This window comes from Halichoerus grypus, chromosome 3 (genome assembly GCF_964656455.1).
Source record: "Halichoerus grypus chromosome 3, mHalGry1.hap1.1, whole genome shotgun sequence".
Classification (NCBI taxonomy): domain Eukaryota; kingdom Metazoa; phylum Chordata; class Mammalia; order Carnivora; family Phocidae; genus Halichoerus; species Halichoerus grypus.
Window position 1 is genome coordinate 175,944,184 of NC_135714.1, and position 27,248 is coordinate 175,971,431.

Here is a 27,248-nt window from a genome sequence, read left to right on the forward strand (position 1 = left end):
CAATGATTTTTGTCTTTGATCCTAGCTCAGCTACTTACTGTGACCTATCAACATATATAGACCAGTGGTTCTCAGCTGTGGTTGCTCCCTAGAGGATCATTGGAAATGTCTGGAGATGTTTTTGCTTGTCATAGTTGGTAGGGACTATTGACATTTTGTGGCTACAGGCAAGGGAGGCTGCAGAATATCCTATAAAGCACAGAGCAGCCCCTCACCACAGAGAATTATCCAGGCCCAAGTGTCAATAGTGCCAGTCTCAGTAAGATTTTGCCTGACAACCCTGTTTAAAGATACAACCCAAATCGCATCCCCAGAAACCCCATTCTTCTTTTCTTTGTCTGACTCTTATATTTTCCTTATTTAGTCTTTACTCTCTGCCTTCCTTCAGAATGAATCTCTGTGAGGGGGGTAGCTTTTGTTCACTGCCATATTCCCATTCTTTATAAGTGCTTCCCCCAGTGCAGACAATAACTTATTTTTTTAAATAAACTGAACACCTGGGTAAAGTAGCGAGTCAATAGGAGGCACACTTAAATGGTAAACTGTCCCCGTTTTTTCTAAAAATATAAAGGATGATAGAAAGAAATGATAGTTTGGGCCCATAAAAGCCAGAAAATGTTAATTTTTTTTTTTTAATTAAAGAGGAAGAGGGGTGGGGGAAGGGCAGAAGGAGAGGGAAAGAGCGAGAATCTTAAGTAGGTTCCATGCCCAGTGCAGAGCCCAATATGGGGCTCGATCTCACGACCCTGAGATCATGACCTGAGCCGAAATCAAGAGCTGACGTTTAGGTGATTGAGCCCCCCAGGTGCCCCCAGAAGTGTTAACTCTTAAGTTCTTTTGGTGATGATGAATCGGTGGTTGACCTAAGCATTTTCTATAATTTTTCACTTTTGATGTTGTCAAGAGCACATTCTTATTGATGATCTTTCTCAAAGTATGTGGATGTTTAGAGCTCAGATGCTAGGAGAAGAGACCATCTCTACTTCTCTGGGGACCATAACCAAATTATTCAAGCTAGGGATCCAAGGAGATGAACAAGTCCTGGTCATGTACATTTTTTTTACTTCGTGTCTAACAATTTGGGCTCCTATTTTGATCACATTGTTTTCTTTTGGCTATGGACAGATAAGGAAGTAGGACAGGATATGCATGATGCTGATTTTACAGATGAGGAAATGGGGACTCAAAAAGTAAAATGAATTGTCTGAGACTCCACCAGTAGGCATGACAGCTAAGATTAGAGCACTCATTACTTAATGCCTTCTTAACCTGTTCTGTGCTCTGTTAATTGCACAGCATCTTTCTCATGGCTGGACACCTAACACTCACCCCTTTGGGAGGATGGATATGTTGAATTTTTCTCTGAACTTGGAGAAAGTGAGGTTATTTGATACAAATCTTTCATTGGAAAGATGCCTCCAGTTGTCTTTAGAAGGTGGAGCAAAATATTTACAACTCATTCTTATCAGTTTTAAGTGAGCCTTTTTAATTATAGAGGAACATGGTTAAATCAAGCATTCATAGCCAAGAATTAAAATGTTAAAAAGGTTGCCATGAGCTTAGCATATGCTTAGAGATGAGAAATTTTGCAAAGTGCAAAGAATTGGGTTGGTAGATGAGAAAAAGTTGAAAATCTAGACTGAATTAATTTAGGATGGAGGACTCAATTTATCTCTTCTACATTGTTGAAAAGTGGATCCCAGGATATTAACTGTGAGATGTTACTACATGCTCATTAAGTAGGAGTAAGTGACAAATATTTGGAAAATGTTGTAGACATTGGTTGAGTTATTAAAAATTCATATTAGCATAATTCTTTTTTCAGCTTTCCTATTTACAAAATGTGACTAATAATAGTACTGACTTCATATGGTTGCTAGGGGATTAAATGAGTGAATCTGTGTAAAGTGCCTAGCAGAGTGAAAGTATTAAAAAAGTATTGACCACCTTCATTATGTAAAAACCTTTGAGAATTCTTACAGTAAAGCCCCTGTAAATGTGATTAAGTCCGCTTTTCCTCAAACATGGCTAAATGTAGGATCAGTACCTAATCAGTACCTAATAACATAGCATAGAAGATCCAGTGGATCATAAGGACAAGAAGCATGAAAAGGAGTATGGTAGCCTCCCCTGAATAAAATACTTATGAATCTATTTATCTATGTTAATATTCCCGTTTGAATGCTTTTCCTCCTTTATTTTTGTCTGACAAATTCTTACTCCACTCTGATGGAGAAATTGGAACCATGACCCAAATTCTCCACCCTTCGTGCATCCATACTCTTTAAAGCACTGTGATTTTTGCAATAGTTCTCAACAAGAGTTGGATTCTATTTCTCTCTGTCTTGAATGCTCTTGTCTTATGAGTTATGTGGGCCAATAAAATATCACTGAAATGATGGTGTTCCAAGACTATTCTTCAGAAACCTCTGTAATGCTTTTCTTCCTTTGTCTTTACCATGAGAACATACCCAGCTGAACCTACTGCATCATAAGACCTATGGGACAGAGCTTAGTCCTATTGTCCTAGCCAAGGGCCCCACCATGTAAGGAACCTAGTCTGGAAGAGCCAGCTCAGCTAACCTCCAGGGTATCAGCACATACAGGAATGTGTTCAGCTGAGATAGCCAAGCAAGGCTCAGATCAGGAGGACCTTCCTACTGATCCATAAATCTGTAGGAATAATAAATGGTTACTTTAAGCCACAAATAATGGGGCTTGCTGCAAAGTGTTATTATAGCACTAGCTATGTTAATATATCATCTTTACATCTTAGCCCAGTGACCCTGTGTCCATGTTACTTTCCCTCACACAACACAACCTGGTTTCACCTCTCCTCCTTTATCCTCCCTTAACAATCTGTGCTCCTCTCTTTCACAGCACTTGTTTGATGGTATGATAACTTCATACAGAGAGAGTAAGCTTCGTGAAGTTTGAGTCGATGGGTGGTTTTTGTTTTTTTTTTTCATGAATGCCTGCTTTGTTGTAGAGGGTCTAGAATGGAGAGAGTAATAATGCCCAGGTAACTTTTTAATCTGTGTATATACTCTTTTAAGATTTTAAGGCCTTTGTGTTGTCTGAAAACCAGAAAATGGGTCATCTCATTGATGGGGCATCTACTCTATGCAAGATCACTCTTTTAAAATAGATACATTTTAAATATGTATTTCCCCATCATCTGACTCCAGTTCCTTCCCTCCTAAAATCATTTTAGGTGGGTGGATATAATGGACCTTATTAGAGTATTTAAAGCTAACTGTATTAAGCATTAACCTTTATATTTGAAAAACAAAATATTTCACTTATTTCAGGGGTCGTAAGACTTTTTTTTTTGCCTTAACATTCTGCTATCAGAAAGATTAAAATTGAGTACATCTTTGCCCCTCTTGTCACGTTGCTATGTTTATATAATGAACACTCTAGGACATCTCTGTTCAGAACTGGGACAAGCCAGAGATAGCTAGAGATGTGTTTAGTCATTATACTATTTCTTGAACATTTATTTTGTACCTAATGAGCTTGATAAGATTATCTCCTTTTAAAGACAGTTTCTTGGCCAAGGTCATCTGCCCAGAGAATGGCAGACTCAGGATTACTACCTAGCCTGTGTTGATCTCAAACACATTTTGTTAACTACCATGCTTACTGCCTTTCTAAAATAAGGTGAAAGCGAACACTGATTCGTTGCTAAGTACCAGTGTGCTGAGGACTTTACATGTATCTTCTTTTTTTTTTTTTCACTTAATCTTCATACTTTGGAAAGAATCTAAAATTCAATCATTCCTATATAATAAAGTAGAAACATTAAGTATTTTGTCTGATATTAAATGCTAAGTGACATGGACAGGATTTGAACCCAGACTTTGCTATAATGTGGCAAATTTAAATAAATATTTTTGAATGAATAAGTAACCCTATCAGAACAAATTTGATCAAATTCTAATAAATGTTGGCTAAAGAGAACAAACATTAGCCCAAAGTAGCTTAATCCACTCAGAATCAGTTACTAGGTAGATAAAATATTTTTTAGACAAAACTTAAATATTTTGAACAGTTGATTATAGGCTCAAGCTGATATGTTCTATTTTTATCAAAATGAGCTAGTTCTATCTGAATCTCTCTGCCAGTCACAGCATTCTTTATAGTTGATCAACTCAGATTGATTTGTTTGCTCTATTAAAATAGTTCTGAAATTTTTGGCTTGGTTCTGCCTAATCATACTGATTTACCTAGTTAATTAAAACCAGTTCTCATTCTACCAGTAACTTAAATATATTCTAATTAGCTTTAAAGCACTGGAACCACTCACAGCCACTTTGTGGATATTATCGTCCCTGCTAGTCCTCTAAGATGATCCATAAGAAGAATTACATGGTCCAAACGTTTAGAAAATGTTGCATATACTCCTCTTTTAGAGATCCATCATATACATTAGATCCATTGTACCCTTAAAGGTTTTCAGAAGTCTAGAGAATGTGATTTCATTTTATGCCATAGTTTTCCAAACTTAATTTGATGAGTCGGGGTGGGGGGTCCAAAACCTGTCATCTTACTATGGAAATTGTATGTTGTTTAAAGATGAATTCTGGAAAATACTGGTTATAAACCAATTTGTGACCTTCTTTTAATTTATGACTAATTTAAATCAGAAGCCATCTTTGAGTAGATCACACTGTTTAAACGGACTCTGACCAGCTCCAAAGAGTTATGGTTAAATTCTTGGGATCTTGGGAGCGTTCAGCATTTCTAAAGCAATTTAAACAGATCCAGTCAGTGAAGACATATCTGAAATGTGCAACATTGTACTTATTTTTGTAACATTTTTCCCATGGAAAGGCAGAAAATTTCTAGAGTGTCTGTAAAAAAAAAAATAAATAAATAAATAACCCAAGCATTTTGAGGGCTACGGTGAATGGTATCCCAGTTATGGTACAGTTGGGATTCTCACAGTTTGTAACACTACGTCCTAAGGGTAGTTGTGTGTGTGTGCGGGGTGGTTTGGTTGAGAACGGTAGGAGATGATCTCATCTTTGGTTTCGATAGCCTCGTGGTGTCTCATTCTTGAGGCCACAAGGAGAAATTAGGTTCAATACCTTAATAGGTATTTGGAAACTGTCCCCAATGTGGAGGGAATTCCAGCTCCAGCTAGGAAGTGCACAGAGGGGTTCCTCCTTGGGATTTCAAATTTCCACTCATGGAGTATCCTAAAATGTCAATAAAAGACTCTTTATTCATAAATAACTGATATGCGGTAATTTACGTCTGTACATTTATCTTGAAAAGTCTGTAACCATCCAGTTTTGTTGTTTTTTTGTTTTGTTTTGTTTTGTTTTTTTGCAAACTCTACATAAAACATCCAAACGGTCCATTTTGTTCAGTACAATATAACACAGCTGTTTGGCATTACCAAATATATATGTATATATATTTATAGATATGTACATGTGCTGAAAAAGAAGCCAGTGCAGCCTTTTCTAAGAAGTCCATCCAAGTATTTACTATACAACATTCAGAATTTACATTGATAATACAAGGCACAAAAAGTGTGGTATGAAGCCAAGGCCATGCTTTATTCAAACTCTCCTCTGGCTTGCTCCCTCCTTCAGCTTCATGTCAAATTAAGTGTTCAGTTCTGCTTTTTTTTTTTTCCGGCTTTGAACACATCAAATAAAAGTTGAGAGTGGTATGGGTTGGAGATATGAATCACGACAAAACCACCCCCCCCCACGCACCTTCCCAAAATAAACAGAACCAAAATGAAATATTTTAAAATTCTTCCGTACAGAAATGCAGGTAAACAATTACTCAGATCTTTTGAGTCCAGGTCAGGAGAATAAGCCAGTTTTCCGCTAACTGCTTATATTGGTGCTATCTCCAGGGTGACACGGACTGTATTAATTACGTGTACCAATTAGACGTGTGAAGAATGGGAAATTTAAAATCTGTCTTGATTCCAGTTTGGAAAAGGAGAAAATTGTTTTACTGACCAGAAGATTCCCACACTGAGTTTTTTTTTCTTCCACCTTCTTATAGAGACGTGTTGAATGGGAAGGGTCTTCATAATCTAGGCTAGGCCTAGAGAGTGTTTCTGATTGAAATTTTTTAGCTACACTCTGATGAGGCTTAGATCAAAGCTTCTTGGTAAGGGGTGATCTTACTTCAGTCTCATGAGAGCTCTGGATGAAGGATTTTGGAATTATTAGATCCGTTTCTGATTGTAATGGGGGTCGTAAGGCAAGGTATTCTGCTTACAAATTCCCTTAAGATATCCTCTTCTCACGGTTCGGCAGAACCATAGTTAAATCTCTACCTCCCGAATCTCTCTAATTTTAAGGGACTTGTAGAATTTATCCCATTTTGGAATTTGTATGTACATAATGCTTGCAATAGTGAAATACTCTTTGGGGTTAGCAAGATTTGAGGCAAAAGGACATTTTTTGTCATAATCATGCCTTTTGTAAAAGTACTTGACACATTTCCACTCGTGCGGAGGGTTACATTGCCAAATTTAGTGATCCATTTTATAATTCAAGGCTGTACCTTTTTTGGGAAAGAGGATGTATCCTCTGCCCAACTCAATCTTAGGGGTAGGAGGAGGGAGGATATTTTTAAGCTTAGGCCTAAACATGAAGCTTACTGCCTTTTTAATCTTTGGGTTCAGATGGAGGGTGGGCACTAAGACATGAAGTTCACGGTCGCCGTCTTAGGCCCACCTCATGAGGACATTCCAAATCCATGATCTTCACAGCAAAAGGAAAAAGCAAAGTAGCTGCTTCAAACACCACAATTATTCTATGTGAGTTAAATTTCCTACTTCAGATCACAGTACTACACACTAGTGACTAACAGCCAGGTCTGATTTCCATCCCCTTTTTATCTTTTTGAAATAACACAGCACACAAATTGCCATTTTTTTGCTTTTTGCTGATGACCCTGGAGTGGGGATGTGAGGAGTCCGTGGTAGACGCTGGCTCTCCTAGAATTGCTTTTGCAAAGAACACCACATGCTGTCAATACAGCCAAACAGCTTTATAACTGCAGCTTTTAAGAGTATGGAAAGTAAAAAACACAAAATATGTAACACATCTAAGATTAGCAACATTTTCACTTTGTGACATTTGACAAAATACATTTTTGCTTGTAGTTCAGGAAAATTCTATGCAGACAAAACAGTGGAAGCTGCGGAAAAGGGTGGCCGTTCAGCTTTTGGCTAAAGCATCGATTTTTCAAATACAGCGCTATGGCCACTAACACCGAAGAGCTAATAAAATTTTGTCACTACCTGTAGGACAACATTTTGCTCTCCCATTTGCTATGGATGTGACCCCTAGTCCAGTCAATGAGAGGTACCAGGATTCAGAACTCTGCAATGTTTCATGAGGAAAAGTAATGGAAATGGGCCACACGATGGGCCATAAGAAGCATGTTTTCCAGCTCCTTCCGGTTCCTGTGATGTTCACAGATCTGGAACAAAGACCTCTGAGGGAACATCACCTTCCCCACATCTGCTAGTTAGTATTCCACACCTTTACAGAGGACTAAGAAATTGCAGCGAAAATGGCAAAAAGGAAAAATTAAAAAAAGGAAAAATAAGCACATGGAAAGGTCTTCTAACATTTTGAAATCCACAGGTCAATTTTGCCAGAAGTTTGGCAAGTGGAGGATACGATCTAAAACCAATTACAGATGGTCCCCGACTTATGGCGGTTTGACCAGCAACTTTCTGACGTTACTGTGATACGAAGGTGATAGGCATTCAGCAGCCGTACTAGCAACCCTGAATCTGGATCTCTTCCTGGGCTAGCGATACCTGGGTTGACCATCTCGCGCTGTTGGCTGGGCAGACCCCAGTCAACCACAACAACTAACCCCCCAGTAACCATTCCGTCGTTCACTTTCAGTACAATATTTGAGTCATTACATGAGATTTTCAACATTTCATTATAAACGAGGCTTTGTGTTAGATGATTGTGCCCAACTGGAGGCTAATGTCAAGTGGTCTGAGCACATTTGAGTTAGGCTAGGCTAAGCTCTGGTGTTGGGGGCAGGTTAGACGTAGTAAGTGTATTTTTGACATGATATTTTCAACTTCTGATGGGTTTATGGGGACGTGACCCCATCAAAAGTTGAGGAAACTCTGTATACCATTTTCATATTCCACCTTTGCTTATGAATTGTGATGTCGAGAATTTTTCTCAAGGAAAATAGATGCAATAAATTCCAGAACTTTTAATCCAGAGAGAACCCTGTTTTAGTCCTGACTTAATAACCCCTCTCAAAGTCAACTGAAAGAAAAACATAGGGACCATGGCACCAGAGAATACCTGCAGCTGGAGATAAAAATAATAAAAAGAGAGAAAATTTCCCCTCTTTAAAGAGAATTGTGTCAATTCCTATTCATCTCTTACAAAAAGGCCAATAAAATTTTTGTGGGAGTACATCTGAGTTTTACGAGACTTTCTGCACTGGTAAATGAAGTTTGCATTTAAATCCGTAGAGTGAGCTGCCTTTTGGCTTAAAGGATTTTAATGTAAACCAGTAAGACTGCACAAGCAATGCTGTAAAAACTGTAAATTAGCTTTATGATGCGGCGGCAGTCTGGTACACCTGTGAAGTGCACCATTTTGGTGGCATAATTTGAAGTCCTGTTTAAAGCATGACCGTTAGACTTAAATGCCTTTGAGGACTGAAAGATTTGGCAGTAAGTGGGATATTTTGTAAAAAAATTTTTAAGTAACCTACCAAGTATTAAAGCCCACTTTTAATGTCTTGGTTCCTTTTACACTAGGACAAGAAGACTTCTAAGGTAAGCATGTGTACTGGCAAGTGAACCTCTTTCTAGAGGGGCATTTGTGTTGTGATGGGAAAACGTTAAAAGAGAACAAGGGTCTAGGCCACAGCAAATAACCACAAGTTCAAGTGTCAGCAAAGTCTATCTGATTTGTGATTTCCACTCCTCCTGACACCCCTACCCCCCCGACCGTGTCTGTACATCTCACAAACATGGGTTCTCCTTGGCGTTCTATTGTAAAGTACGATCCTGACATGCAACGGCCACAGAATTTCATACATTTCTGTAGAAATCCTATGTAGAAGTCTAGCAGAAATAAGAGAAATGAAAAGAGGGAGCAAAATGGACTGAAAAGTGGATTTGAACCTTAGGCTGAAGTCAGCCATGAATCATGTTAATTTGCTTCCTTTGTTGTTCAGTATGTTATGATGGTCACATGCATTTATAAACACCCAGGTCAAAAAAAAAAAAAAAAAAGTCCATGGGAGGAAATTCTAGAGGTTGAGGGATTAATTATAATCTCTCATTTTAACATAATCTAGATTCTAGGGAAAATATTAAAATTTTTCATTTGTTTTAAGATATAAAAAATGTATCGGATCTAAAAGATCTGTGTGGATTCACGGAATATATAAAGCAATGATAAGGCCAATTAGAAGGGAAGAGGAAAAAAGGATAGGATGGTTTTAAAACAAAAATCCTCCAAGATGGAAGCTGACAAAAGTGTTCTATGTGTTTCCTACAAGTTATTATTAAACAGTCAATGCAGATGCTTTCTGTATAACACTGTGCCAGTCAACTCTCTATTCTGGGTGACTGACCATCTACTTCAACTTCTTGCTCTTCCAGAAATGTTAGCAAGGGTGTCAGATGATTTACCCTCTCATGCCTTCTCTTCATTGCTCTCCAGAGGGAATAAACAAGTAGAGCACGTTAGCAAAAGGGTCTTTTCCTGACCTAGAGTGATCTAGAGATGGTATTTTGAAAATATGCTCAGCAATTCTAAGAGGGTTTGTTCTTTGTAATATGCCTTTGGTTCCTGAGAAAAGCAAGATGCTTTTGAATTTCATGTGGCAAAGCCTTCCATCCAATACAGGGGACCATATATACCACACGTTAAGAGAAAATGGCTAACACATTCAAGAGTTCTTAATGCCTTACCCATGGTATCATAAATTCCACCTATCTCTAGGTCTTTTTTACTTCGGTGGAGATATATATATATAAATTTTTTTTTTTTTTACACAGGACTTACAAAAACTTTTTTTTTTTTTTTAAATTGACCATATCCCCATTGCCAAGTACTCACCAACTCCCCCATTCCCTGACTATATTTTATTCTAATGTAGCCAACCTCTAAGTAGCTGATCAGCCTTATAGTTAATCTAGGTCCTTGACCTTGCTTGTCCTGATTGTGGACAGCTAATTAAAACATCCACCAGAAGATGAGCAGGAACAGATCTATTCATCTTTAGTCTACCAGGACATCTTGTCAAAAATGATGATGTAATAGGATAAAAGATGGACTACAATGTTAAGATGGGGTTCACGAATTCTCTGTGGACTTCATTTCTCCACAATATCATTGCCTCTTTAAAAAAAAAAAATCTTAAAGCAATAGTCCTAATGTTCATGGTCCTGTAGAGAAAGTGTACTTGGTGAGGTTGAATAATCAGAGCTCAAAAGCTTCCTGAACATGCATGTGGTTTCTGGGACACTGTGGTAGACTTATTCCTCACGTCTATTTACTCATATCATTTAGACCAAAGACTATCTGCTAATTTTCCAAGAGGCAAAAGGAGGATGCCCTATAGTCCTACAGAGAGATTTTGTGATAACACAGTACCAAGAGGCTAAGAAGTTTCAAGAACCTGGAATGAAAATTTGAGCAGAACCCCTCATGCCCTTATAACAATGTTTAGAGACTGGGTCAACACCTCCATCCTAGAATTACAGCTTATCGGAGGCCTGTGGCGTCTGCAGTCCCTGTCTTTCCCTGGGCTCGATTTGACCGCCTCCCTCCAAATCCACGTCAAGCTGTGTTCTAATAGCACTCTGCAATTCGACTGGTTTAGCTGGGAATGGAGGATTCTGCTTTGTTGAATTAGGAGAAGTAAATTTCCATATTGAGAAGTTTAATTATGCTCTGAAACCGGGTAAGGAAGGGGTAGAAAGAAGGTGGGCAGATTTGTCTCGGGGAGAAAATGAAGGTGGCGTACAGGGCAAGAACTAGTTTGTGGTCCGTCTTACCTTCTGATCTTGTTTCCGTTAAGTGGCTAGGATAAATGGGGGAATCGGTGCTGGTGTGATGAACTCAGAATCTAGATTCTAAATGCCCTCCTTGACGTTACCAAAGTCCTACAAATGGGTGGGCAACCCCGTTTCACTTTGCAAAGCTGGTTTTACAATGATTGCTGACCTCACGGATGCCAGTTGGGAGACAACCTTGACAATCTGGTACCAGAATCAGCTGGCCCTTTGGGGCATCTCATTAAAAACCTGTTTCAAAACATGCACGATTCACTCTCTGCCTTCCTGGCTTTATCGTAGCTCATCTTTTCCCCACAGTTACTTTTCTCTAGCTACGCCCTCACTTTTATCCTCCCCACTCCAAAGCTGAGAAAGTTCATCAAGTGTTCGCCCGAGTGCAGATTCAGACAAGACAGTAGAGCCCTCTTATATTCAAGAGAGCTTGTACTTTTCCCTATGAACATATTATACCTATATAAAATTCAGTTTCTTCAACCAGGGATTCACACTGATTGTAAATGAAGGCTGAATTCTCCAAATGCCCCTGGGCAGAAAGCTGCCTCTTTCCCATTTAAAGCAAATGTCCTGAAGCTGGCCGTCACTGTCTCATGAGTGATCGTGGACTAGAGTCCATTTTGCCTGCTGTAGTTGAAGTCGGCTTCATCGAGCTGGGATTCTGTAATGTTTGAGAGTTTCGTGTGTGTCCTCCCAATTTCTTCAAGGGCACAGGCCAGGGAGTCAAGATCACCATCGTGCTGATGACGAGCTTCCCACAGGTTCAAAATGACAGCAGATGGACTACTTTGTGTAGCAAAATAAGATAAATTCCTAGACAGAGAGATTTAAACAAAGAATAACAAAAATGAAAACAGAAATAAAGGAACAAATAAAAATCATTTTAAGGGAATTAAAAATGAATTGCAATGGATATTCTTACAGTAGGAATAGGAGGTTAATGGGAGCCAGTTACAGGTCTCCAAATGACCTTGGGATTGCTCGGATTCAATATCTCTCCACCTCCTCAAACTCAATGTAGCAGAAATGGTTATCTTTCCTGTGCCTCCAAATTGGCCTCCTTTGTAACTATAACAAGTATCCCAGTAATTACAAATGTCCTTCTAATCTCTCACACTAGGACATTTATTTTTGACTTTTCCCTTTATGTTGTTGCTTTCTTTTTGACATACTCAGTCTTCCTTTGCCCTTTGAGCCATTAATGCTGGCTTAGGTAAAATACTTTGCTTCTTGCTTTCATTCAATCTATTGTCTCCACTTCCTCTCTTTACTGTTTCTCAAGATCTTACTCTCCTGTAATGCCTGGTTCAATTCTCCTCTACTCTTTGCTCAAAATGCTTTATTTCTTCTCTGAATTCTATTGTTGTACTTAAATTTTCATATGAATAAACTGCTTACATGTTTCATGTGAGTTTTGCCCACCAGCATGATTACAGACACTTGAAGGGAAAGGATCATAGCTAATAATCTGATTCTGCGATAGTCCTTATCTAATATTATGACAGGTGTTTATTCAGTATCCATTGTCTTGAGTAATTGATTGCTATGAGCCTTTTTCAGATGATACGGGATCTTCAGTGAAAACAAATGGTAACCTTTTGGACAACGACTTTGCTATGATGAAGATTAAGACAACACAAAAGATTAAAGGTCACAGTTTTCATAGGCACTTTTACAGCAGGGATAGAAATGTCACCTTTGGTAAAATTTTGATAAGTTGAAAAGATTTTTGAGAGTCAACCAAGAATTGCCTACTTTGAGGCTGGCACCATTTTTCTTCACCACATTCAGCATATAATCACAAAGTAGACTCATGTAACTAAGAGCACTTGGAAGAGAAGACAAGCTTTTAAGGGCACATTACCATTTACAAACAACACACACACATACAGTAATTTTGACTGAATAAAGTGCTATTTTATTCAAAGGTCTCAAGGGACTGCTTAAAGCTAGTTGGTTGCCAAATAGCATAACTATCAGGGTACTATATATGCTTTCTACTACATCCGAATCTGTAATTGAGAGCGGGAGAAGGCCAGCTTAAAAATGTTCTCTCTGGTTTATCTTTTTCCTTATCCCCCCCTCCCCCCCCCCCACTGCCCCTTCCCCTCACTTGGAATCAAATATAGTTATTTATTTCTACACTAATGGAAATGGCAAATCAAACCTTGCTTGGGCAATTGAAGGGATCCTAGTTCTTTTTATTTAAGAACTTTGTTTTGAATACTGTCACTTCTTCTTGGTCCTGGGACAATGTTTGTAGAGAAAGCTGCTATTCCTCTAGGTCTGTTCAGTCTATTGATACCCCCCTCCCAACATTCAGGTGGAACACAAACTGAGGAAGTAGCTGAGAAAGAGGCAAACTGAGAGACTAGGTGACAGTGAACTCTGGATGGGCTGTGTGATAATCTCTTTCCATGTCCTTTTTGAGAATAAAGACCATAAACACACATTTGTTTCTGGAATGGGTAAATATTTATGCTATCTAATGTTGTTTCAAAAAGAAAAAAAAAAACAGCAAGCAAAACAAAAGCACAGATTTCTCATCATTCTATTGAGGGTTTATATTTTGTATTTTCCCTTGAACAACAGTGGACTAGTGTCCTGTGGGAATAACTAGATTCCTTGTGATCTTATTAACCCCCAAATTAAGCTTTATTCTATACCAGGGGTTGACGAATATTTCTATAAAGACCAGCTAGCAAATATTTTTGCCTTTAGGGGCCATATGTGGTCTCTAAAGCAGCTACCCAACTTGGCTATGGCAGTGTGAAAGCAGCCATACAGTACATGTGAACGAGCATGGCAATAACACTTTATTGAGACACATTGAAATTGAAGGTCCTACAGTTGTCACGTCACACAATATTTCTCTTCTTTTGATTATTTATTTATTTAGTTATTTATTTACTTATTTATTTTCCTGACCATTTAAAAAACCTAAAACTATTCTAGCTCCTGGGCTATAGAAAAGCAGGTGGTGGGCCAGATTTGGCCTTTAGGCCATAGTGCTGATCCCCGTCCTATGCTGTCTTACAACTCAAGCTCGATTTCCAGAGGTGGTAACTATTTGAGAGAAGATTAGACTGAACTTTATGTTTTGTGCTGCCTTTGAAAATAAGTAGCCAGAGGGTTAAAGTTGTTGAATGCACAAGTTACACATCCTGCCTCAAGCACTTTGAGCGCTTCATCCTCAGTAAGTGTTCAGGGATCTCTGACATTTCAAGACATGACAGGAAGACCCAGGCATAAAAATGCAATAATAAAACTCTGGGAGAGGCATACAGAATATGTTTTGGAGGCCGGGATGAATCTTTGTCCCAACAGGATATCAGAAGTTTTCATGAATACGTGGTGGGGTTGGGAGTGGGGGTGGGAAGGTGCTCTAAGTATAGAGGAAGAAGAGCAGGGCTGTCGAAGGGTTCCTGCCAGCCATTTGGTTCTCAGCAGTCCTGCAAACGTCCTGATTTGTAGAATAAGCACCCAGGCCTAAAGCTAAGTGATCAAAAGAGGCAGAAATATAACTCTCACTTGGCACAGGTCTCTGAACATATTGTAACAAGTGAAATGTGCTCCCCAAAGCATGGCTCCGATTTATCCTCTATACAAGCATATTCATCATAACACACACAAATCTCAAATTCCACTTAATTTTAGTAGATACATACAGGAACATAATCAGTCTTATTAAAAATGATTCAGTTAGCTTTGTGATAAACAGACCTCCTATTAAATTATCTTTACCTGTCTACCCCAGAACAATTAGTATATAAAAGACCCTAAAATCCTAATGCAATAGGCTATTCCTCCAAGATAGTTGGATTATTTTAACCGTTTGCATGTGTGCAAATGCACTGATTTTTGTTTTGTTTTGAAAATTGGTATACCATGCATCTGTTTGGTGGTTTCCATACTGCCCTTTTGAAATTATTCTGATCCCAGTCTATGTGACTCATTTCTCTTCATAATGGTGGTGCATTTGGACACTAGCAGGTAAATGCACACACAATTCAGGGAATATTGTTAATAGTAGAGAATAGAATTCATAGCAATAGTTGGTATTAAGCAATTTTCTGAGTGTCTTTGATTTTTTTTTTTTTTTAATGAAACCAGAACATTTAGCAAAACTAGTAGTCTTGAAATTTAGGTGGATGCCTCAAAGTAAAACTTAATTTTTTTCTTTCTCTTTGAAACATGTTTAAAGAACTGAATGTTTATAATGCTGGTGTTAGATGCTTCATAGTTATTTTTTTAAGCTCTGAACTTTGGGTGACCTTTTGTCATAGCCTTTTAGGAATCTGATAGACTGAGGTTATTTTGAAAAAATAAGATTTCGTTTTCTGTAGTGTCATAAAGATGCTGCATATTATGCAGGTAAGATAACTCTTAAATTTTAGGAATTTACTTTAGACTCCTTCTAGGTCTTCAGGTCAATTTATTTGTCCTAAGCTTTTTAGACTCGATGACTTTATCTTTTCCTTTGGAACTTCCACTAAAAGAGTAAACCATTAAAAACACACACACACACATGCTAAGACAGCTGGACAAATTTACCCATGTAAGTTTATTGAGTAGTAATGGTTTATTAAATTTAATTTTGTCTTGTTGAGCCTACATGCCTTCATTCACCTGAGTTCTGGGGACAGCTGAGGTGGGGGGGGATGGTTGTTTTATTACCAGGATTAATTTCCTCTGAGACTTTCCTATCCCCATCCCTTATCCTCGATTAAAATCCCATGATTGAGGTGGAAGCCAGGACAAGAATTGGAAGCATGAATCCTTACCTTCACGATTTCACTAGCTAGACACAGGCCAACCTATAATGGTGTATATGGTCCAAAACCAAATTTTTATGCAGAATCACAGTTTTCAAAATACATCTTCAAATTAATGACCATGTTAAATGAATAATGGAAATTAGGTTAAAATTTGAGGATTTCTGGGAATAATGACTGTGCCTGTTTCCATTTTTGGATGCAAAGAGAAGGCGAGAACTAAGGGCCCATGATAAAATTCTGCCCTCCAATGTGTTTATAGGCTAGTTTTAGGAAAAGGAAAAGTGGCTGGGTGTCCCTTTGGTGTGAGTTTAGAGAGACCACCTTTTCTTAAGTACTTGAAGGCCTATTCAAATGTAAATATCTTCAGGAATAGTAACATCTAAACCTTCAATCAGTCAACAGGGAGATAAGAGTAATGCGGGCAGGCACAGGTCTGAGGCTCAATGTCAGCCCTGGGGAAAAACACTGAAGCTCTCTGGAGGGCATTCTGCGCTCACACTGGAGTTGGCCTGGCTCAGTGTTCTTAGGTCCCACTGTGTGTGCCCTATAAGGGACTCCCTTTGATTCTGAATTCCAGATAACAAACTCTCAAGTTTCTCAGAATCCTGCTACCATGGGGGCTGATCCACTTTATTTGCAAGCTGTAAGCTCTTCTGGTCACTAACTGGGAGAATGGATTTCCTACTGAAATATAGTTGGGGACCACATTAGAGCTGCAGCTTAATGTCATTAGCACAGAAGACCCCCTCATACCAGGGGCATGCTGTAAATTAGTTCAGAATTGAGGATTTCACCCAACACCTTCAGGTGTTGGGGTGTACTAATAATCCCTGTAACATGAGGGCAGCAAGTCTGTTTATATTCTACAAACTTGCCATTTACATTTCAGTCAACTGAATTGTTTTAGCCTTTAAAAAAGCATATTTTAAAAATATCTTCTTTCCCAGTAGGCTTGTAGTATAAAAAGTGAAAACTAAGTTAAGCTGCCCATAACAAATCGGGAGCCATCATTTATAGGAACAGTGCATAATCCTACTGTTAGTGCCAGAGGGAATGGAAACAGAGTCCTAATGAAAAAATATTAATATCCCTGCTATCATCCTCATTGTCTCATTTAATGAGAGCCTTGTATGTGACCAAAACCAGCCCTCCATATGGTTCTTTCAATGCGGACAGAAGAGAAAAGCCATTCATATTGAACAGCAGTAATTGGACACAACACAACCATTTGTCCCACCCATCAGGCTTCCATCCCCAAACTTGAACCTCGCCGGGTACTCAACAAACAGCAAAGCAGCTTTCAGGATAAAGCCAAGTCAGTGCTGCATTTTCCAAAGAAGAAGTAAAAGATGGATGCCATAATTCAACCTCTGCCTATTGTCTCCTGTGCCTTCCAGTGCAAGGCAGCTGTCAGGCGGCACCACAAGGACGGGGTACAGGCAACAGAAAACACGGAGTTCCACTCTGTCTTGCCGTCAGACAGGTGCAGGTGCATTCATTGTTTTAGGTCAATTAATGTGGCCATGAAATTCCTCTCAGTTTTTCCTTTTGTCTCTTCTATTATCTGGCTCTTGAAGGGGAACAGCAAGGATGTTTTTTTTTTCCTTGTCAAACATTTAAGGACCTGGAGCTTTCGGGGCCACCCGTGAGTTGCCAAAGGAGAATAAGGTCAGTTATAAACCCTGTTTTCAATTCTCTAGTTTCATTCCTGACAGGATGAAAGTGTCTATGACAATTTGTCATATTTGGAAGTAAATGGCCATGAAAACTACCAAGTCGAATCTCTAGTTTTCTTTGAACTGGGAAATATCAAGGAAAAATAGGTCTCATTTAAACTAATTTTCCCACTCCATAACCTTGAGACCTTTTACGCATCCTGAGGGTGAAGGAGAATGACCACCGTCTGTTCCGAGAGGAAAGACCCCTGTGCTAATGCTGAGTAAGGGAATCGTGAAATATTTAGACTTCTCCCTTTGCAAAATACTCACTATGTGTTTCAATAAAACCTCGCAAATCACTGAAAAGAAACAGTTAATCCCTTAAAGAATCCTCTAATGAATTAGGTTAAAATCCTTCCTATAATTTAATTTTCTCAGATGATGAACACCTCATATTCAGGCAACCGGACGCTGCCAGTTTTTTCAGTGCTGTCTGAGACCGCTCTTTTGAAGGGGATTATTTAGGCTATAGAAGGGGCCTGGGCATGTCCATCTTTTCTGAAAACCCTATTAGCATAAAGGAGGAGAACCTGTTATTCCTTTAAGGATCAGCACAAACTCGCCCCTTGCCTAGAAGGAATGCAGTGCCCTGTCACCGGCGCCTGGGGCTGCGGAAGCATGGCTTTGGTTCTCTTGGAGGAACATTAAGAAACTTCTTTTCCATATTGCCTTCAGGATGGACACCTGCCACTTATAAACCGTATACAGCTTTTTCACGGCTACACTTGTCCCAGGGCTATCTGCTTCCGCTTCGTATTAGTGGGCAGTTTCATGAGTCACTGACCTCGGTGGAATGAAGCTTTGCTGTGCTGGGTCCCTCTGGCTTCACTGTTAAGGGCTCTTCACATTTCACCCCCTGCATAAGCCTCCTGGGCCAGAACCAGAAAGTCTGATTTGGGCTTCCCCCTATTTTGCCTCCAAGGACCCATGTAATGCTGTCTATCTCCCTATGTATTAAATTTCCTTGGAAGAGTCCTAAAGGTGGCTTTTTGGGATATGACGCCCTTACATCCATTTTTATTACTGAAAGGTTAGGATGTGTTTTCTAGCCTCCAGCCGGCAGAAGAAAGAGAGTGGAGTTTGATGTCATCACGGTAAACCCCAAACCACAGGAATGAAAACAGAGTCTCCGTGGTCACTGCGAGACTCCCCCCCGCCCCCCACAGTGGCCTGCCTGGGAAGCAGGCCTCCTGTATGGCTTTTGTTCTCCTCTTCCTCCCTCACCCCAAAAAGGCAGCTGGCACATGGGCTACTCTACTTCTGGTGAATTCTCAACAGTTATTCCAAGATAGACGAGGAAGCTGCCTTGTGACCTTCCTCTGTCCTCTTCCACTGCCCTCTGGTCATTTCACTGTTCCTGTGTATCCAATTAAGAGGGTGGACAGAGGGAATGAAAGGATATGACCTCAGTAGGAGAAGATTCTGTTTCTCATTAGAGGTCCTGGTGGACAAACTGGTGATGCAGCACTGCTCATCAGCCACGAGGTTTGAGAAATTTCATTTGCTCTCAATTGCTACACCATCACCCATGAACATTAACAGCCAAAATAAACTATTTTAACCCCTGACATTAGAAATATGTTTTAGCTGACCCTTGAACAATGTGGGGAGTTAGCCCTCCCCCCACCACGCGGTCAAAAATCCAGTTGGTTCCCCCAAAACTTAACTACCACTAGTCTACTGTCGACCAGAAGCCTTACTGAGATCATAAACAGACAGTTGACACATACTTTGTATGTCATGTGTATCATATACTGTATTCTTAAAGTAGGCGAGAGAAAAGAAATGTCATTAAGAAAATCATAAGGAAGAGAAGATACATTTTTAGCACTGGTCTGTATTTACTGAAAAAAAAATCCACATATAAGCGGACCCATGCAGTTCCAAAGTTCAACTGTGTTGTTCAAGGTTCAACTGTGTACTATTATGAAAAACTGTTAATAGGATGTAATTATGTGCTTCTTTCCACCTTGGCATCCTCTTTTCCATCTCGGCTGCTTCCCCTCCGCTCAGACTCCCATGTCTCATGCACTTTCTCCAGCAGCTGTTCCCATAGCAACATGGTCAAGCTGGCTATGTTTTCACAAGGGTTTCTGGAATATGAAAATCATGAGGCCTTAAAGAAGAATGAGCTAATGGTAGAATTTCGGGGATTGTGTAAGAGCTGGGAGAGAAGACCAGAATCTTCCCTCATGTCAGCCGTGTAAACTGTTTTCCTTGGAGACCAATTTTGAAAATCCTTTGATGGTTATTCCTATCAATTCTATTTATGAGGAAGAAAGTTTTTGAGGTAAAGCATAGTTAGTGTCCAATGAAAGAGTTCGTGTCATTCATTCAAGGAAAAATTACTGGATTTCCCCTAAGTAGAGAGAACCATCTTGGTGGGTTTAACAATAACTAAAGATACATAGTGTCATCACAGTACAAAGCACTAGGGAAGTTTAGAGATGGGAGAATACTTTTGGCTGAAGCAGTTCTTTTCCGACATTAATCTGTTCGGTCCTCAGTGATGTTCCTCACCATCTACTTTCACGCGATCAATTCTTTATTTCTCAGCACTCCCCACCTACCAATCACATGGGGCCAGGAGCACTGAAGTGGAGGGTTATTGCAGCTGAATTTAGAGAACAAATGTGCAATCTCAGCTTTCAAATGCAGCAAGTATGGACTCTGAGTAATAGTCAAAGTTTGCTCACAGAATCTATAATTGCAACTGTTCTCGATGACATTCTTTGCTAGGCTGTGTAGCTTCCTTAGCGTGATCCATATGCCAGGCAAGTTGCAAGGCCACCTGTGTTGCCGCCTCATAACACACACCACTGACATTTCTCACATTCTCATCGATTGCTAAGCCTTTCACTTTATATTCCGAGTCTTTTTTCCCCCCCTATTCAGATCTAAGTAGAAACTTGTTTGGCAAAAAGGCAGATTATCATCAGTGACATTTGCATTTCCCCAAAAGGAGGGTATGAGAGCATTTTCACTGGCAATAAAATAAAAGTAAACGTTTCCCTCCACTCCCTTTGAAAATTCTTCCTTCATGATTTGCTAGCTTTGGGATACTTCTGGAAATTGAAAGGAGGGGGAGAAGCAGGTGAAAAGTGCTGTCACGAGATCAAGGAAGGTGAATTTTCTAACAAAGCCTGCGTGCTTTGTCATCCTCTTTCTCTTGTGATCCCAGAGTGGATGGGATCTCAAGCAATGGGATGACTCTCTCGCCCAATAATGTCTGCATATTCACAATGTCAGATTTTTGTGTTTTAACACACATTAATGATCAGTTCTATGCTAAATTATCTGTAACTCTAAGCGAGCCCAGCCAGTGATTTGAGATTACGCAATAGGAAGTTGTGACAAATTACATCTGAAAATCCCATTCCTCTCTGTTTCGTAGGGCTTCTTCCCATGTAGGAGAAGACAGATTTTTGGTACAGTAATGAAAACATAAAAGGAACTTGACCAATCCTGCAAAATGAGAATGAGCTAACATGGTGCAAGGTGGTTTTCAGTAGTCTTTACTCTGCTTCTGTGAATATGTTGGTGGCCCTTCTGCTGGAACCAGCCAGTCTGCAGAAAAGGGTCCTATCCCCCTCTTTCCTCCGCAAAGCTTGGATGCTGAGCTGACTGAGAAGCCTCATCTCCTGGTGTTCCTCTGACTGAAGCAACAAGATCCTATAGAAATCTTACTAAATGAGGGCAGATTTATTTAAATGAGGGGTCAGCAAACTATGTTCTGTAGGGCAAATGTTGGTTGTTGCTTGTTCTTATAAAGAAAGTTTGTTACACAAATAGGCATAGCTGTGTTTCATGTATTTTCTCTGGCTGTTTCTCACTGAAGAAGCAGGGCTGAATGGCACCGAGCAATTACAACAGATCCTATATGGCCTAAACTATTTGCTATCTGGTTCTTTAACAGAAAGAAGTTTGCTGATTCTCAATTTAAACCATTCTCATTTGGTAGTTAGATAACTTTTGGAGGGCTAAGCTAGAGAATGAAGAGGGAAGCAGGACATGCCATTCACTGAAGTTGAATGTGTTTACCAAAGAAGATTTAAAAATAGTAGATTACATGTATTCATGCCATCCTAATTTGCTATTAGTGAAAATTGCAAAGAGCGACACTGATTGAAAATCAACATTTTCAGGGGGCACCTGGGTGGCTTAGTTGGTTAAGCATCTGTCTTTGGCTCAAGTCATGATCCCAGGGTCCTGGAATCGAGCCCCGAGTTGGGCTCTCTGGTCATCGGGGAGCCTGCTTCTCCCTCTCCCACTCCCCCTGCTTGTGTTCCCTCGCTTGTTGTGTCTCTGTCAAATAAATAAAATCTTTAAAAAAAAATGAAAATCAACATTTTCTGGGCACTGTGTTAGAAACTTTCCATAAAGTAGGTCATTTGTGTTTCTTATGTCAAGGAAATTTAGGTTTTCCTGGAGAAGGGGTCTTAGGGACAGCCTGAAGTAAATAGGCACCCAAGTGTTCAAATCGGAGGACCCTGGACACTTGGAGGGTGGTTTGCTCCTGTGTAGCCATTTCCTGTTCATGACAGCCCAGACACAAAAGGTTGTTGACTCTAGTCTCCCAGTCTGAAATGCATTTTCCCTACCGTGCAAGGGCCCCAACTGCTGACTTTGGGGGCACTCATTGTCGTTCTCATAAGTAGACTGTAAGCAGAGAATGAAATGGAACGAGGCAGGAGGAACGTGATAGCTTCTGTGGATCCACAGATATTTTGGGGCAATTATTTTCATGTGAATGGTGAATTACAAATCATAAACTCTTATGGTCAGAATGGATTAGGGAGTTAATGCAGTTCAAATTCTATGAATTGCAATTGTAGAAAAAGAGGGCTGGTGAGTGGTGTCTTCAGGTAGATTGGTATGGGTTGGAGAACCAGGGATGCCTTACAGGGGGCCGAATCCACCCCCCACCCTTTTTTCTTTGTCAACCAAATCTGTTCTCTGGGTTGGTTTTTCATTCTTGTCCCTGTGTTGATCAGAAAGTGAGCTTGACATTGTCAGGGTGCTCATGGTTATAAATGAGACATCTCCTCCCTTTGTCAAACTTGCTGGGAAATATTCAACCTAATTTTTTTTTCCTGTACATATACATTTTTGTATTCTTTCATTTTCAATATATGACTCTCAAGAATGTATTTGTTCTTTCTGGGTTTGCCTGTCTCTGCAAATTCCCTTTTCTTTGGCAGCCATGCCTTCTTCCTTCATTTGCCTCTCTGAGCCTGACTGCTTTCTAGTTGGGTCCTTCGTTCTTGGATTCTGGATCCCTTTTGAAACAGGGAGCGGCACTCTATCATTTCCTGGCAGACACCTACCTCCCTTTCAGAGAAGAAAGAGTCAGGTAGGATGTCTGTGGAAATAAAGAACACAAAATGGAAATGACAGAGCAAGCCAAACAGTAAGAAAATAAGGCTTTGCCTCAAAAGAAAAAAAAAAAAAAAGAGTACCGGAGGAAAAGGGAAGTAAAATGGTTCTGGCAAAACTTGTTCTCCTTTCTATTCATTCTGGGGCATGGGGGGAGGTGGGGGTGGGGGAGGGGAGGTGTTGCTTGCCAATGCCCTCTCCCTGCTGGTTATCCTTCGAGCCCAGCCGAAGCTGCCTGCCCACCAGTGCTGCCCGGGATGCCATCACTCTTGCTTCTCATCGAAAGTAATCAATCCCGTTATGAATCTCTCTATTCTACTCTCAACTGAACTACAAAGCTAGCATTAGTAATGGGAGCCTGGTGAAGCAGCAGACTCGTTCACGTGTCTAGGTTACCTGCTTGTTTCGTGTCCCCTGCCTTCATATCTGGGAATTCTCATCCTCAAACTTCTAGTACTGAAGCACCCATTTTTGCAGGCTGAGCATGTCCCCATGAAGGGTTAAATCACGCTTAAGGTGGCCAGATGGTAGGGAGGAGCGGTGAGACGCTTACTTCTTTGTTTCTGTTATCACTGGCTCAAGACCGTGCTGGGATCTCCCACAAGTACCAAGATGACCTAGCCTCTACCCCCATTTGGGTGGCCCAAGTTAGCCAACCTAAAGATGGGACCAGGACCAAAGTAAGACTTTTCTATAATGTCCCTGAAGGCAGAGTGGGTGGAAGGAAATGTCACACATAGTGTCCTGTTCTTGATCTTTGCCCACATACGTAGCCAGGCCTCACATGAAATATGGCCGGAGGGATTGATAAAGATATCAGGGCCTGGAAACCACATGGATGCACCCAACCCCCTTCGTTTTTCCCAAAACTCTCAGGAGCGTCCTCTTTCCAGTTGCCCCCAGTTACCTGTTGATGCTGTTTTTCTGTGCTAACATCTGCCAGTCCTTGCCTTTGGCATTGGGGGTATCGAAGGTGGCACAAATCCGCTGTCTGATGGAGTAAGGGATTTTGAAGGCTTTGGGGCCAGTCTGTGCAGGGAAAGTGCTGTCCTCTTGTGCAAAGAATGTGATGGTTTCTCTTTCACTCTACAAATAAAGAAAGCATAGTCAGATCTCAACGGAAGCATTACCGATCAACACTTTATTTTTTTTTTAAGAAAATCTATTAACGCACATGCGCAACATGCTTGCCTTTTGTGATGGACTCTGTAAAATACATTGACACGTTCCCCTATGTTCTAACATAGTAAATAACTTCTCTGGCAGCCTTGTGAATCACGTACTGGAGATTTACGACAGTGTCTTCCACTCGAGGGTGTGGAGGGGTCACAATCATCAGCTTCCTACATCCAGGGAGATGTCAGGTGACAGCAGAATTAAACCTTTCTTTCTTTTTTTGGGGGGGTTGGTTCTCAGGGATAGATTTAGAATCAGTAGGAAGAAGACCCCAGATGACAGATTTCAGTTCAGTGTAAGGAATGAACCTGTGATAGTCAGAGCTGACCAAAGACAAATGGGCTAATCCAAGTTGCTGGTTGGGCAGGCACCTGTCAGGAAAGCTACAGAGGGGAACTGATTGTATATTGATCATCTTTAAGTTTGTGTTGCCCCACCCTGATTGTGAAGTGCGTGATTCCATAGTAAATATTTTGGTCTTGTTTCAGAATGACATTGCTTTGGTCATATACGAGCCCACCAGGAGTCCATGAGGAGGTCTAGAGCCTGGGGCATGGTGGAAGGCTTCTGCCTGCTGCCCACTCTGCTTCTGATTTAGAGCTGTCCAGTGAGGACTGGTGATTTCAGTGCATCCCAGCAATCAGATCATCATTTCCAATGTGAAACCATACAGACATCGGTCAGATTAAAGTGGCTGCTGCTAAGTTTATGTGAACCAACAGAATTTTAAAGCCGAAAAGTATCTGAATCACTCCTGTGACTATGATAGGTTACAAGACACAAGGGTTTCTTCATTAAGGTCTCTAATCAGTTGACTATGAATTGATTGAGATTTTCCAGAGTGGGCCTGACCTAATCAGGTGATGTTTAGAAGAAAGAAGAGGCAGCTCTTATCTGGAGGCATCACTCCTGCTGGCCTGGTAGAATGCAAACAGCAGGGCTGTGAACTGTCTATAGAGCTGGACAGGGAGCTAGGACCTGAGGGCATCCCCTAGGAGCTGAGCATGACCCCGGTCCAAGAGCCAGCAAGAAAATGGGGACCTGCAAGGAATCAGATTTGGTCAACAATCCAAATAAGCTTGGAAAAAGGACTCTAAGCTCTAGGTGAAAACGTGTCCCCAGCCACCACCTTGATCTCAGCCTTGTGAGATCCTGATCAGAAAACCCAATTATGCCACGCCTGGACTTTTGACCTACAAAAAATGTGAGACAGTAAATGGGTATTGTTTTGTCCTATTAAGTTTATGGTAATTGGTTATATAGCAAAAAAGCAAATATAATGATAATAATATAAAGAGAACTTAAAACATCAAATCTGAGATGGGGTTGAGGGAATAGTTAGGACTATTTAAACCCCAAGAACTATCCTTCATGTTAGGAATGTGTCCTCTTGTGTTTTCCTTTAAGCCAACATGTGCCATTTATGAACTCTTCTGGGATCCTGCCTCGAAGCTTTTTCCAACTTAACACCTTTTCCTACTGCGGGCACCACAGCTGTGAGAGCCCTTCTTGGCAAGTGGCCAGGCTCACATGGCTATAAACCTCAGTGAGTCTTCTGTCTTCAAGAATCTGTTAATTGAGGAAGCTGGTTCGTGCAGAGATCTTATTAATGATAATATGTTTTGTTGTTCCATAACCATTTGACACAGTTACATTTTGAGGGCTGTATCTTGGAAACCCAGTGCCTTAACGCATTATTTCCAAAAGGGTTTCTCAGAAGATGTTCCAAGAAAGAGCCGATCTCTGGTCAAATACATTTGAGAAACATTGCATATTATATCTTCTGCTTGGAAATTCAAAGTACATATTATCATATTAAATAGATTCTACTTACTGGTTTTAGTTCTATTCCCTGGAATATTATAGAACAACACTCATCAAAATTCTTCCAGTATTTCGTGTTAGCATGGGGCAATAGAAAAGCATGGTTTTCGGAGGCAGAGGGACCTTGCTTTGGGGTATGATTTTATACTTCCTAGCTCAGTGACCTTGGATGCTCCAGGACATCTGTCCAATTTCCTAATCAGTCTTTTGGCATTTTTTTTTTTTTTATAGATGCCACAAACGTTATGACATGTGGTGAAAATACCCAGGTAGTTTGTAACATGGCTGAAACTATAAGTCTGATTTCCTAATACCTATACCAAGATTCATTTCTCTATGCCACCCTGCTTCAAGACAAGCAGGTAGTTAAGAAAAATGCTGAGCATTATGAGATTTATGCTTCAGGAATTAAGAGCAGGAAGGGCTTCCTGGAGGAGGCATTTCGGTTGGCCTTGAAGGATGAGTAGCTATTGATTGAATAGAAATTGAGTGGGTAACTAGTGATTTTTGGCAAAATGAACAATTCTTATTCTGATATGTTGGCTGGTTATAAAATGAACCAACTCAGGCTTCTTGCTGTATGAAATAGGTTACGAGCAACAACATTTTTAATCATGGTTTGTGAAATTTCTCCTAGCCTTTAAAAAATGTAAATTGAAAACCGTTTCCTTCAATTTCCTGACTTAAGGCAGGAGGATGTGCTTTAAAAAGATGGTAGAAACTGTAGAGAGGAAAAAAAGGAATTCTACGGAATTCTAAGGAAGATAACATGGGCGCTGTCATTGTAAATCAGTACCAAAGGGTGTTCACATGTGAAAAGGTGGCTTGCCAGTGAAACTGAAAACACTGAAAGTATCCATGACAAAGGACTACAGAGACAGGGCTGGCTTGTGCAATCTCTTACGGCATCTTTGAGTGGACCAAGCTCACCAAGCTCTGTCTTTACTGCTGGCAGAAGAGAGACCACCCCGATCCACAGTCTTCAGGACAGAAGTGGTAGGATTTCAAAGTGAATAAAATATTATAGGAGACTGACTCTTAAGTATTTTTTCTATTTTCGACACTTTAGTAAGTGGGCCCCCATTTCCCTCATAAAGTTTCCCACTTTAAATATTTGTCATGCATAAGGATGACACTTCAACATTTATGGTGCATTCTAAAAGACAGCTGGGCCAAGTAATAAGAATCCTGTAGATACATCACATTTTCTGATTGTTTAAAATTAAATATGCAGAGGAACAGCAGATTTTCATGCTCTGCCCATCTGAGATAAGAGGCTGCTACTTGGCTAGCTGGGGAGCTGTAAATCAATGAGGAATT

The 27,248-nt window shown here is 40.2% G+C and overlaps 1 protein-coding gene across 15 annotated transcripts in view; it reads right to left on the reverse strand.

Annotated features, from left to right (window-relative positions):
* Positions 1 to 5,231: 5,231 nt before the first annotated feature.
* Positions 5,232 to 27,248, reverse strand: part of UNC5D (unc-5 netrin receptor D) — a 532,476-nt gene continuing 510,459 nt past the window's right edge. For all 15 annotated transcript variants that reach the window (XM_078069620.1, XM_036081562.2, XM_036081563.2 and 12 more), the window contains 2 exons: positions 23,836 to 24,014; positions 5,232 to 11,869 (listed from right to left, as the gene is read on the reverse strand). In XM_078069620.1, coding sequence (XP_077925746.1) covers positions 11,665 to 11,869; positions 23,836 to 24,014 — 384 coding nt within the window. In that variant the 3' untranslated portion in view covers positions 5,232 to 11,664. The remainder of the gene's footprint in view (positions 11,870 to 23,835; positions 24,015 to 27,248) is intronic.